A 14,284-nucleotide genomic window follows, 5' to 3' on the forward strand; every position below is an offset into this window, starting at 1 on the left:
ACTAGGGCAAAAAAAGATAAGAAACTGAATGTTATTTATTATGCTAGCCGAACCCTGGATGAAGCACAATGCAACTACGCAACTACGGAGAAGGAGCTTTTAGCCATTGTGTTTGCTTTTGAGAAGTTTCGATCATACCTTGTAGGATCAAAGGTAATTGTTCACACCGACCATGCAGCTATTAGATATCTAATGTCTAAGAAAGATGCCAAACCGCGTCTCATAAGGTGGATCCTCTTGCTACAAGAGTTTGATATTGAAGTTAGAGATAGAAAAGGAGCAGAAAATGGAGTCGCCGACCACCTTTCACGAATGAGAGTAGAGGAACCAATGCCTCTACATGATAGCTTACCCGAAGAAAATGTCTACGTTATTGAAGTTGTCCCCATGACTAACAAACCAGCACCGCCGCAAGCACTACGTTCACAAACTTATGATACACCTTGGTTTAGACACTATGCTAATTATTTAGCAGCCGACGTTGAGCCACCTCAATTCTATGGTTATAGAAAAAAGAAGTTTTTGCGAGAAGTAAAAAGATACTACTAGGATGAACCCTACCTTTACAAGAAGTGTTCCGATGGTTTATTTCGAAGATGCATCTCCAAAGAAGAAGTCGAAGGAGTAATATTTGAATGCCATGGCTCCGATTATGCAGGTCATTTCGCCTCCTTATCATCCACAAACAAGCGGCCAAGTCGAGATTTCAAACAGAGAAATCAAGTCTATGTTACAAAAGACTACATCAAAATCATGGAAGGATTGGTCCACCAAATTGGATGACGCTCTTTGGGCATACAAAACCGCGTTCAAGACCCCATTAGGTACTACACCTTTTCATATTGTCTATGAAAAAGCTTGCCACCTACCCGTTGAACTGGAGTACAAGGCAGCATGGGCAGTGAAGGAGTTGAACTATGACATAAAAAGCGCAGCCAAGAGACGTTTGATTCAATTAAACGAAATCCGCCACAACGCCTATGAGAACGCAAGGATTTACAAGGAGAGGACTAAAGCATACCACGACAAGAAGATCATACCCAAATCATTCGCCCCAAATGATCAGGTTTTACTTTTCAATTCTCGACTTAAACTTTTTCCAGGAAAGCTACATTCTCGGTGGTCCGGACCATTTAGAATAGAGGAAGTTAAACCATACGGAGCCGTCATTCTTCTCAACAACAGAGGAGAGCCATTTAGCATAAATCGACAGCGTCTAAAGCCTGATCTAGCAGAAATTGGCAAGGAAGAGAGTGCATCAATCGGTCTAATCGATGCCCCCCAGGCCTGATAAGAACAACAAACGTCGAGCCAACGACGTTAAACAAGTGCGCTTCTTGGGAGGCAACCCATGTCTAGTAATTTTTTATTTTTAGGAATTATTTTCTTTTACTAATGAAATTTTTGCATTTTAGTTTCAGGTTTATAAAAAAACAAAAAAAAAATAGAAAACAGAAAAGCCAAAAAAAAAAAAAAAGAAAGAAGAAGAAGGACCATGGATTGGCAATGCACACCATGTCTAGTGGCAAGTACCACCTACTAACCGGCCATGTTCACCGTGACCGAAGCAAGCCGAAGGCGACAGATCAATCACGATCCTCATGTGATCGATGTCGAGAGTCCACACCAACCATACCAACCGTAGCCAATGCCATGTCTTACGTACCGCGTCCGCGTACCATGTACCATGTACTATCTACTATGTACTATGTCCCATGTACCATGTCCTGCGTACCATGTACCATGCCCATCGTACCAACTGCTGCTGTCCGCGACCGTTCATCCGTGTACCGCGAGACAAATCTGAACCACCACCATCCTACCACCTACCATCACCATTCTTTTATTTAGGTATGTTTTTGTTATTTTTATTTTCTCATTAATATTGATGGTTTTAGGTTTTTGTTTCAAGGAGGATGCATTTAGAGATATATCAAACACAATTCGATTGGACTTAGCCTAGTTCAAACTCGATGTCAAGCAACCAAACGAAGTAGAAACGGTTAGTCACCACATTTTCATTACCATATCCGACCTCTAGACAACTTTTGGGCAACCATTAAACGTCTAGAGTCGACACAACATCATTCCATCAAGGTGACATTGCTCTTAAACCCTACACTTTTCCTTCTGATTTTTAATCCTCAACTCTTTCTTTTTTCCCACCGAGGATGGTGTGATTTAAGTCTGGGGGGAGGATGTTCCATCCTATACTAATGCTACTTTCTATTTTGTTGACTTGAGACCTTTTTCCACTTTTTACATCAATAATTTTGAAGTTTTTATCGAGTCACATTTTTTTTTTTGAGTCAAAACTAGTAGGGGATTATGATCTTATTCTAACGGTTTATTTGAATTTGGGATAACACTCTTATGACTCTTGATTATGCTTGACAACAGAACCAAAGTTTGGAAAGACTGTGAGCCGACTCAACAATCCCCCAAGTCCCTATTCGATGGATATTCAGATGATCTAACGTTGTCTCTAACTTTTATAGGACCTAAACCGGACTTAATTATCAAGCCCTGGGAATTGGTATACATTAGACTAGATCTCTACATTCAAGCCACACAAGACATTGCACTTTTTCAAGAGTATGTTCCCCTCTCTCTTCCCTTCAATACTAAACAAAAAAATAAAATAAAATAAAATAAAAGAATAAAAGATGAGATGATTTTGATCCGTTTAGAGAGGTAGGTAAATTACCTGTGACCTCATTATTCTACTCTTGAGTCAAATGATCACACAAAGTTTGGAAGCGAGGGGTAGGTAAATTACCGATGAACCCAGTATTCGCCTACACCTTTGATTAAAAAAAAAGAGAAGAAGTGAGAAAAAGGAGAGGAAAGGAATCATATGAAGAAAGTCTTGACTTGAAGAGAGTCTGCAAGCCATTGATCGATTTTCCCTTGGTAAGATTTTACTTTTTATTATTGCTTTAATTTATGTAAAGAGATGACAATGGAGATTCTGGAAACTCTAAAGAATTGTGGGATAAAGGAGCGTTCCTAATGTCAAGGCGAAGAAGAGTGCAAAGACAATATCCCCAAAGATAATTGAATTCCCAGTATTTTCAAAACCTCTTTTCCATGATTTATTTTGATTATTTGCTTGAGGACAAGCAAAGTCTAAGTCTGGGAGAGTTGATAACATCATTATTTTACTCATATTAGCTATAATTTTCATATGCATTTAGGAAGAGTTTGATAGGATTTTAAGCATAAAAGGTCTATTATCAAATATTTCAGGTTTCAACAAGGTTTTATAGGTTTTATAGCAAAAAGGACCAAAAGACAAGGAAAATACGTTACAGGAAAGTTTCAGAGCTTTTCAGTACGGGCCACTTTTGAAGATCTTCCAAAACTCAAAATATATCATGCTTTATGTCTATGGAAATCTGGAAGAGTCATCTTTCTCCTCGAAGTAGAATCAAGTCAATCCATTCATTCATCCGGAAGTTATGCCCGATTTACCAAGACGTGTTATAAACCGACGTAAAGAGAAGCAACCAGCCGATAGGCTTTTATTCAAGGCTTGACCATCGACCATCACCACGGGCCAGTCCAAGCCTCCTCCACGGTCCAGAAGCCTCCTTCGCCGCCCCTTGTCCTGCACTTAAGAAGAGAAGACATTTCTACCCTTACAAAAACTCTAACCCTATACAAAACCCTATAAATACTCTTAAGACCTAGGGTTTTGGGGTGTGCTTCCTTGGTGTCTCCTTTCCGTCTCTTAATCACTCATCCACGCCTCCAGCAGCAGCCTTAGAGACGTCCCTAGACCTCTACTCAGTCGTCAAAGTTCGTTCATCTACAGCTCTCTTGGAAGCCACCACTGTTGCGTTTGAAGTCACCAATCTCTTTCTAGTTTTCTTATTTTCGGTTTCCTACTTTTTTAAGGAAGAAGAATCATCTACTTTGTATCACAGAGAAGATCTCTAAACCCTTTTCTCATACTTCTAATCTTATATGTAATATCTTATTCATATGGCTTTGATTTGCATGAGTATGTGTGAGTAGTTTACTTGTTGGGTAATAGGGTTTCAAAGGGGATTCATGTTATCGTTTGTTTAAGGGTGTTTAGATCTGGTTTAGTTCAACTTAGTTTTTTGTTCTAGGTTTATTCTTAATGCATATTGCTTGATTAGCTAACTAGTGGTTGAACATAGGCGTTTTACACATCACAAGTGTTGTAAACTCGCTCGCAATAGCCTAGACAAGTATCGTGTTATAACCTGCGTCAGTTGAGTTATAGAACTTTACGGATTAGAATCGAACTTGCTTTAATTGCTGGGGTATATGCGTCGTTGCATGTGAAAGTTGAGTAACGGAGTATATAAACTTTAGATAGGTGATTAGCGAGTAGCTTATCTCCCGTTCATTCGTGTTTCGTAGTTCAAGAACGTTTAACCATTGAACTTCCAATCCTATTCCCTTTAGGCTTAGACCGGTGCTTGATACCCTAAGAATTCCCTACAGCCCAATATTCCGTCCATTTATATTTTCTTAAAGTATTCGCATTTAGTTATTGTTTTCGTTAGTTACAAACCCAACCAAAACCCCCATCTTATTATTGTCTTAACCATAGTCCTCTCTAAACAAACTCTTAACGTGATTTATTCGTCTCTGTGGGATCGATCCTTAAATACTACTACCGATCAATTGTGCACTTGCAGTATTTCGTGTGGTCTTTTGAGGTAAAAGGTTGAAGTGAAATTCCACACAAATCAAGCTTTTTGATGGTTAGAGATATCTCAATTGCTTATGTGTATAGCCCAGTAGATGGGAGAGTTGCCTCATTGATTGTTTATAAAATACTCACGCATCTCATATGTGTTGTAGTGCAGGATGTTGCTGTTAGAAGAGTTTTCTTTGGATAGTATATAGCATCGAAAACTCTTGCCATGAGCGAAGATGGTTGTTGCAGGATCCGCCAATTTTGTTTAGCTAGAAGCACTAAACTAAAGTCTTTTAAATCTCTTATCGCAAGTACTCCAGCATTCTGATCCGTGATTTTATTCCATGTTATCCAAGGAATCGTGCGCTCCCCTTAATGTCTGGCCACTAGAATTATCTCATGGCACTTATAATTTGATTGATAATCCTCGAGGGTAGAAGGAAGCAGGACATACTATAAGATGGGATTGTTGTAACCACTGATTTGATAAGCACTTGAGTACCGAGACATGAAATCCAGCAACATGTTTCTGTTCGATGATGATGTTGCCAAGGTTGCTTATTTAGATTTTTCTGATAAAGTCATTAACATGGCTGTTCGCTTTCACTCAGCCGGTTGTATGATAGGAGGAAGTTATGGCCATAGGGCTCCAGAGTAACGTCCTTTTAGATATTTTATCAATCTTGAACAGTGATTTTCATTCCAGAAGGCTAACACATCTTCTTTAAACATTTTGGGTTATTTATTTCAGATACACACTAACAGGAACATTGAGCACAAAGAGTGATGTGTACTGCTTTGGGATTGTTTTGCTGGAGCTCCTTACAGGTCGTAAAGATATTGATTTGACCTTACCGTCGGGAGAGCATAGTCTAGTGCGATGGGTAATGATTATTGCAGCTTATCTTTATTCTTCATATTCTTTTTTGCTTGCATAGTTGCATTGATAATATAAGCTTCTAAAACTACAACAAATACAAAAACCTCAAAGAAAACATTTTTGGCCTATAATTTTGAAACTTAGTTTGTTAAAACAACAAAGCTAAATTTTGTGGGAAAAGATTAATTAGCAGAGAAATGAAATATATATGCTGATTAATGATAAAGATGTTGTGTATTGTCTTAGGCAACCCCTAAACTAAGCAAAGACAAAGTGGAGCAATGGGTTGATCCAAGTCTACTCGGAGAGTACCCTTCCGAAGATGTTGCCAAGGTACTTAATCCAGTAACATTGATTTTTCCTCTTATTGTTTCATTACAGCATTAAAGAATTTCTCTAGCTTAGAATATAGAAGACTAATTTATCTGCTAATATTATAATCAAAGTTCAATTCTTACCTTTTTCTTGCAAATGCCAAAGAAAACAAGCCATAGTTATCTTGTCCACATTCATCTCTGTATGACAACTAAAACATTTCATGAGTCTGATTTTATTTGTTATATATGAATATGGTGCGATATAATGGTCAGCTAGCCGCGGTGGCTGCACTCTGTGTGCGTATTGATCCAGATTTTAAACCAGACATGAGCATTGTGGTGAAAGCACTTGAACCTCTTTTAAATCCTCCTCCTGCTTCTCAGAATCCACATAGGAACCCCTACTGATTAAATATTCAATTAATTCCCGGCCCATCTCATCTTCTTCTTGATGATTAATCAATTAATGTGTTATATTCATTTTGTTATACATTTGTGAAATTTCTGGGACACCTTATCTCATTTCGAGTCCCACTTTTCAAGACATGTGTTTTTTTTATATATAACCGTTTGTTTGTCTCCTGCATACACTTTATTTTTTAGTTCGTGTGAGAGTCAAGTACACGGTTTAGAATATTTCTATATTGTTAGTAAGGTTTTATGGGATGTTTTAGAGCATTCCTTAAATTCTCTTTAGGGTTTTCTGGTTTGTACCCTATATTATATTGGCAGACATTGAACATATAATAAGATTAACTAAGAAGGAGTCTCTCGAAGTACCGGCAAACTATACCAATAGAGTCTGACCCTTTATCAGAGAGTGTAATGAGCTTATTTTGTTGATGTGGGTTCCGTAACGCTGCTAACACGGGACCAAGGCCAGCGCACAAACCAGCAGGTAGCTCACCTATTTCATCAATTGTGTTTTACTTTGTGTCGATCTTTTTAACTTCTAAGTTAATGTGGTTTTAATTGTTTTAAAGGTTACAATGGACGCCGCCACCATCAAAGAGCAGATTCACTCATGAACCTTTTACTAATGGGCTAACTCATTCCCAAAAGCTAGCTCAAAGAAGGAGGTTTGCCTCACACTATATATATTGCTCAAGGATTTAGTTTTGTTCCGATGTGCGACTCTAACAGAACCAGCCAGTAGTTCAAAAACCGTCTATTGCAGTACCATCCATTTCAGTAGATGAGTTGAAAATATTAACCGATAAATATAGTTCAAAGGCATCAATTGCAGGTTCAGATGGACAACTGTTTTACGGTGTTCTTAAAATCCCTAAAGCTGCTACCATCAAGAAACTTGATGACCCTAGTAAGCAGACAGATGGAGTATTTCTTTTTCCCAGGTACATTTTATAAAGTGTATATAGATCGTTTAATTTGTTTAAATGATCCAGCATAAAAAACCAATCCCTTGGAAATGTTATTTTTAGTGATATAGAAAATGCTAACAGGTATCAATGGTTTCAAGATTCCAACACGATAATGATGTTATAATGAATTGCACCAATAACATAGCTATTACGAACTGGATTGTTTTGAAATCGATAATGATTAACCAATTTATAGATTTGAAATCGATAACTTATGTGTCTTTTTTTTGTTGTTACTTGGACAGCCAAATGTTGTAAGAGTAAACCTATTGATTATGTATTCAGTTTTGTTAAGACTTCAACAAATTAATTAGTTTGCCAACAAAAAAATTCTTACAGGATTTTATGTATGGAAGAAAATAAGGGCAAGATTTGGGTTGTTTAATAAATTTAGATCTCACAATTTCATATACATATACATATGTTTTGCTTCGTAGGTGAAGCTTTATGATCCAAAAAAAAAGGAAGAAGCTAAGGCATTACTAGACAAAGGTTAGAAACAAACTCATATAAGTATACAGTTTTCTGTATCTATGAAATAACTTAAATAAAGATTGAAGTTTGCTTGGTAATATATGATCTGACTTGTTCTCTTTTTCAACACCCACTTTGAAAATGAGTCACCTGCAATTTTTTTAAAAATAAGACATATTTAATACAACATATAGAAGAATTTCATATAACACAATATCATCTGAGTAGATATATAAGAAAGCGAACCATTGGAGATGTCATAATTAATTTGTTTGCTTGTGCTTTGGAATAAGGGTGTCGAGCTTGGTGATTTCAGGTGAGGTGAATGAAAGTCATAGTTTAGTTGCTTTCGCTTAAGAGAAGAGTGGAAGAGTTTGGTGCTTCAAGGTGAAGTGAAGGAAGAGTATTTATAGTGTATAGTTAAGATTGTAGGGTTTTTCATTTAGGATTCGCAAAAATCGTGATGAGCAAGTTTAGAAGATTTTGATTTGATTTCAAAATGAAAATTTCGGGAAACTATATTCGGAATATGCTTCTAATATCCTATGTTTTAATGAGTGTGCTTTTATGTTTTGTGAGAAGATCTTATAATTGAAAAATGAAATCATCTTACCTTATTTATCAGAATCTATTAATTGTATCTTCTATCATTTGAATACAGTTTTGTTATTCACATCATCGTAGATATTATCTTCTTCCTTTATTTGTAGAATTCCATGTTTACCTTATTTTTCTTTTATAACTAAAAAAGATCTGATTAGTGCAATCGGATTTTAATTTGAGAATTAAAACCGACCCGACATTTAGGATCATACAAATAACCTTAATAAGCTTTGATTAATTGTCTAAACCTAAGGGTATGTTGTGGAAATCCGGATAACATATAGAGGATGACACAAAAATGTACTCCAAAAAGATTAAGATAGATATTCATTATATATTAAAATAATTCAAATGTAAAATAATCTATATCTGAATATACTTGTTTGGTTACAAAAATCCTAAAACAATTTTTAAAATATATATCCGTTTATAAAAATTCAAATCACATCATATGCTGGAAAAAAATCTAAAATTTATTAACTTTATGTATTAAATAGTAATTTAAATAATTAAATAAAAGTGAAATGAGAATTATATTTTAATCTAACATATTGCTTTAAATTAGGTAGATAGATTTTAGGAAATTAATATTATCAAATAAGGAAATCATTGTGTTTGGTTGTAAGAATTGTAGAGAATTTAGTTAGGACTTGTTTGGATATAAAGATAAGAGAGGATGACACAAAAATGTACTCCAAAAATGTTAAGATAGATAAATAAATATCAATAATAATCCAACTACCTAGCAATGTTCTAAATCTCTAACAACCTAACAGAAGTTAGATCACAATCAACGAGACACTAGAACATCCTCCTCTTCATCGCCTTGATTTCACGATTACACTTTGCCTTTACATGCACCACAACACATATGAGATGTGTGACTATTTTATAAACACTCAGTGAGGCAATCCTTCCAACTACTGGGTTATACACACAAGCAATAGAGATATCTCTAACCATCAAACAACAATCAATAACCAAACAACAAACCAGACATCTGCATCGACCCACACCAACTGGGTACGCATCGACCGACACAAGTTTGCATCGACCGATACAAGGCTCACTTGCATCGACCAACGCATGCTCGACATTGCACGAAATCCCTAGTTGCATCGACCGACGCCTCCACATGGCAACGACCGACACCTCACATTGCATCGACCGATGCTCCTAGGTCAAACCGCACCGTCCTTGCATTGCAATGACCAACACACAAAGTGCATTGACTGATGCACATGTCGAGCATCGTTTTTCCCCGAAGCTGCTCGCCGGATCTTCGTCCCTAAACCACCAATGTCACAAAAAGCTTTCCAAAGCCTCACACGACTCAACAACGTTCTAAACAAGCCATATAACAAATAAACAAGCAGATCAGAGAAATCTCAAGCTTAGATAAGCCATGGTCATGCACTCACCTTTGCCAAAGAAGATTTTGAACCACCAACAAGAAGATACACGCTCCCAGCTACAGATCTCTACAGGAACAGCCTCAAATCTCCAAGAACTCTCAAGAACACTCACAAAACTCTGTCTCTCTTTCTTTTTCTCTAGAAACGGCTAAACTCGGTCAAACCCTCGAGTTTCTGCTTTTATAAGCGATTCCAGGGTTTTCCTAACCCCAATACGCAACGTTTAACTTAAACTCGTCCGCGAGAACCACCTTGTATCGACCGATGCATCCCTAAACTATGATTCTGGTTCGCGGATATTACACTCTTCATGATGTTCTTCATGGTGACCAGATACGGATCAGACACTAAATACTTGAAACATCAAGAAACTAAGATACGGAAGGAGGAAACTAATTAATGAAATGTACGTGGTCGTACGTGTCTGTTTGCTATAGGTAGAAAAAGTGTCCAAAGAGCACAACGAGGCCCTGTTTGATGTGGCAACAAAGAGTCAAAATCGCTGTTAGTGCAGCCAGAGGACTTGAGTACTTGCATGAGAAAGTTAACCACCGGGCTATCATCCACCACGGCATCACATCCAGCAATGTCTTTTTGTTTGATGATAATGTTGCCAAAATCGGTGATTTTGATCTGCCTGACGTGGCGACTACTAGATTTCACTCAAATAATAATGCCATGGTATTTCGAGACAATTTTGGCTATATGGCTCATGATTAATGTCCAAATTAGATATCCCCTATACTGAGATGTACTCCAAATTAGGTAATATTATCAGAACCAACAAATCTTTTTTTATTACTAAAATATTTTGGGTATTTTCAAAATACCCATCATTAAATCTAAATATATCATAACTAAACTGAAAAAAAAAAAAAAAAAAAAAGGTTGAAGTAAGTCACCCGTCAAGGGCATAAAACCATAGCCGTTAGATATAAGATTTACGTGTTTGAACCTTCATCTCCACCGTCGTTTAATATCTCCATTATTTTCAAATTTTTTTCTTGAGAAAGAGAGAGAGAGAGAGCATTATACAGTATACACAAACACACAGTAGCAGCAAAAAGCTCTGACTCACACTTCTACCGTCTCTCTCCCTGCCTAAATCTTCACCTGCTTCATCATTGATTCGCCATCGAAGGCTCTGACGCATTGTATCATCTTCTTCTTCTTCGTCTTCTTCTTCTTCACTCTTACTCTTATCGGAAACATTCTTGGGGTTGGAGTTATCGGAAAAAAAGTTTTCTTCGTATCTTGATCCCCTCTTAAACTAAGATAGATTCACACGTTTTTTTCGTCTCCAAAGCCGAGATTCGCATTTCGGCTTCTCATTTCGAGGTATTCCTTCTCCGGATCTGATTACGATCTCTCAGATTTCTCGTTACTGATTTAGGATTTTTTTGGGGTTTTTTTTTTGCGTCTAAGTAGCTTCAAATCCTCGATTTGGTGTTCTTAGTTAAGAAATCTCAAGTTTGATTTGTTTTTGGAAATTTCAGATTTCGTCTATGGAATCTCAGAATCTTCTGTTGCGTGTTGTGGGACACTTCCCTATATCGTTGTGACTATCTTCTGGCGGTGATTTTTCTTAGGCTTTTTGCTTTGAGAAGTGGAGAGAGGAAGAAGAAGATATGGCTAAGATGATAAACAAGTCGCTTGTACTTACCTATATCTACTTACTGATCTACATTATACTCTCTTCTGGAGTTATACTCTACAACAAGGTGATTTTTGCTGAGCCCTACTGTACTCTCTGTAACATAGTGTTTATGCAGATCTTCATGTAGGATATGCAGCTGTTGGATTTTGTTTTTGCATGCTATAGGTTGTATCTCTGTAACTAGAATTTAGAATTGAGGTTTGAATCTAATCTTGTGTGTATATGAGATGAAACCGGAGACCTTTGTCTCTGGCTTGTTCTTATTCATAGTCTTTGTTAGTGACTATACTTTCTATTTTGTTGCTTTTGTTTTGGTATCCTGACTTTACTTTCTATTTTATTGTTTTTGGACTTCTTACGCAGTGGGTTCTATCTCCAAAATACTTCAATTTTCCACTTCCTATAACATTGACTATGATCCATATGGGATTTTCTGGATTTGTGGCCTTCCTTCTTATTCGGGTTTTCAAGGTACATACTAAACTCTCAGCGTTTACAGTTACACTTCCATTGGCGAAATTAATATGCTTCATGTTCATCTTATGAGGAGTTCTTATTTGGCATATTTGACCTTCTTTATGACTCTTCGAGTCCTTATAAATAGTTAAGTGATGAGTTTCTTCTTTTTTGATGTAGGTTGTCTCTCCTGTTAAAATGACTTTCGAAATGTAAGCCACCTTTTTTGGCATATACGTTGTTTCTATCATCTTTCTCCTTTTTAACATATTTTCTTCAACTCCAGTTATGTGACCTGTGTGGTACCTATAAGCGCATTCTTTGCATCCAGCCTCTGGTAAGCCTTTGTTCCTTGTACAGTGGGACATATTAGGTTTATCGATGCTCTCTGTCCTAGTAATACTGTCTATTTCAAATTCTGAATTTTCCGGTGCTTGTCATACCTGATGTCTAAATTGTCTCTTAAGTATTCTGTTTACTCCTTTTTACAGGTTCGGAAATACTGCATATTTGCACATTTCAGTTGCCTTCATACAGATGCTCAAAGCACTAAGTATGTCAATACACAACTTCCTTTTTGGCTCAAACCCTGTATTAGTATATGAATCGTTGAATATGTTGTGAAGCTTTTTAACACGCCAATATATAATGACAGTGCCGGTAGCAACATTTCTCATGGCCGTTGTCTGTGGCACGGACAAAGCAAGGTGTGATGTGTTCATGAACATGGTGCTAGTCAGTGTTGGAGTTGTAGTATCATCCTATGGCGAAATTAATTTCAATGTAATCGGCACAGTCTACCAGGTCATGGGAATCTTTGCTGAAGCACTTAGACTGGTGCTAACTCAAGTTCTTCTACAAAAGAAGGGCTTGACATTGAATCCAGTCACCAGCTTATACTATATAGCTCCATGCAGGTACGCAGTAGAAACCTAGCATATCTCAAAGCTTTCTTATTTGAAAATTGGCTTGAGATGAAAACTTTGTTAACTTGATGTGATCTCTTGTTCTTGTTTGTCTTATGTTGTACAGAGTTTCATGTTTGTCAACATCATGTATTATTTCTTGGTAAATGCAAGAATCTATTCTACTGCGCATTAAACTTGCAAATTTTTCCTTTTTTTGTGCAGCTTTGTTTTCCTGTCATTGCCTTGGTATGTACTGGAGAAACCAAATATAGATGTCACGCAGATCCAATTCAACTTCTGGATCTTTTTCTCAAACGCTCTCTGCGCACTTGCCTTAAACTTCTCCATATTCTTAGTAATCGGAAGAACAGGCGCTGTAACCATCCGGGTTGCTGGGGTTTTGAAAGACTGGATTCTCATAGCCCTCTCCACTGTCATATTTCCTGAATCAACAATCACTGGGCTGAACATTACTGGATATGCTATAGGTTTGTTTCTTTCCATCCCAATATCTAATTGGATAAAGCTCTAAATGTTGTGCATTGGTTAACTATATTCTTCTTATCATGTGTTTGGCACAGCGCTCTGTGGTGTTGTAATGTACAATTACATAAAAATCAAGGATGTAAAAGCAATTCCACCAAGCACGGACAGCCTCCCTGATCGAATCACGAAGGTACATTACATTGTAAATTGAATTTTACATATTCATTCACTAGCTAAGAAAAGTAAGAAGGGATGTTCAATCCAGGTCCAGTTCGGTTTGTCGGTTTACAAACTATAGTCACCAAAGTAAACCCTAATCCTCTGTGGTTCGGTTTGAACGGTTTCAGACAAAGGTTTTCAATCAAATTTTATCCATCATTTTGGGAAAAAAAAAAAATTAGATGTGCTTATTTTGACCATATTAAGATTTGGTTCTGTCTTTTGGATCAATTATTTTAGTTTTGGATTCAGATTCAAACATTCGATTTTAAGGAAGTAAAAACCAACCATTAGAATTAAGAGATAGCGAGAGCATCGCCTATATGTATGCATTCATATGGATTTGGTCCAAATAACTGTGCAGGACTGGAAGGAGAAGAATTCGTCAGATGGGGGGAGCCCCAGAGGATTGGAGCTTAACGATGAAGAAGCCCCTCTGATAACGTCGCGGTTGTCACATATCGGGCGGACACAGCTTGGAACCCACACTGCCGTCTAAGAATGACCCCCTTATATTGTTTCACTTATCAGGTGAAAGACATTATCTCCTTTGGAACCCAAACATTTTACAAATAGAATTTACCTCGGATTACTTAACAATGTTAGTCTTAAAAAAGGAAACGCGAATGGCAGAATTATTTGTAGGGGTCTCTCAATGTTATAAATGTGTTCACTAGATGCATTAGCTCCAGAGACCAGCCATTATGATCCAAACAGTTCTGAGTGTGGCCCTGGATCTGTTCTCATTCCTATTTATATAAATTTTTTCATAAAAGTATACAAAATTGGTGGATCATGAAACTGTTGAG

General features: G+C 37.0%; 2 protein-coding genes across 2 annotated transcripts; both read left to right on the forward strand.

The window, feature by feature from the left end:
• The first annotated feature begins 5,186 nt into the window (after positions 1 to 5,186).
• LOC104743943 (protein CYTOSOLIC ABA RECEPTOR KINASE 1-like) lies at positions 5,187 to 6,283 on the forward strand. The gene is made up of 4 exons (XM_087486240.1): positions 5,187 to 5,332; positions 5,430 to 5,562; positions 5,805 to 5,891; positions 6,149 to 6,283. Exons 1-4 carry the CDS (start codon positions 5,187 to 5,189, stop codon positions 6,281 to 6,283), a joined length of 501 nt encoding a protein of 166 aa, XP_087342366.1.
• Positions 6,284 to 10,694: 4,411 nt separating this feature from the next.
• Positions 10,695 to 14,250, forward strand: LOC104742335 (putative sugar phosphate/phosphate translocator At1g48230). The gene is made up of 10 exons (XM_087485303.1): positions 10,695 to 11,087; positions 11,246 to 11,470; positions 11,770 to 11,877; positions 12,043 to 12,074; positions 12,149 to 12,199; positions 12,354 to 12,415; positions 12,518 to 12,779; positions 12,993 to 13,258; positions 13,352 to 13,446; positions 13,840 to 14,250. Exons 2-10 carry the CDS (start codon positions 11,378 to 11,380, stop codon positions 13,972 to 13,974), a joined length of 1,104 nt encoding a protein of 367 aa, XP_087341429.1. The 5' UTR covers positions 10,695 to 11,087; positions 11,246 to 11,377; the 3' UTR covers positions 13,975 to 14,250.
• The last annotated feature ends 34 nt before the right edge of the window (positions 14,251 to 14,284 follow it).

This window comes from Camelina sativa, chromosome 14 (genome assembly GCF_030686135.1).
Source record: "Camelina sativa cultivar CO46 ecotype springtype chromosome 14, ASM3068613v1".
In the NCBI taxonomy this organism is placed as follows: Eukaryota; Viridiplantae; Streptophyta; class Magnoliopsida; order Brassicales; family Brassicaceae; genus Camelina; species Camelina sativa.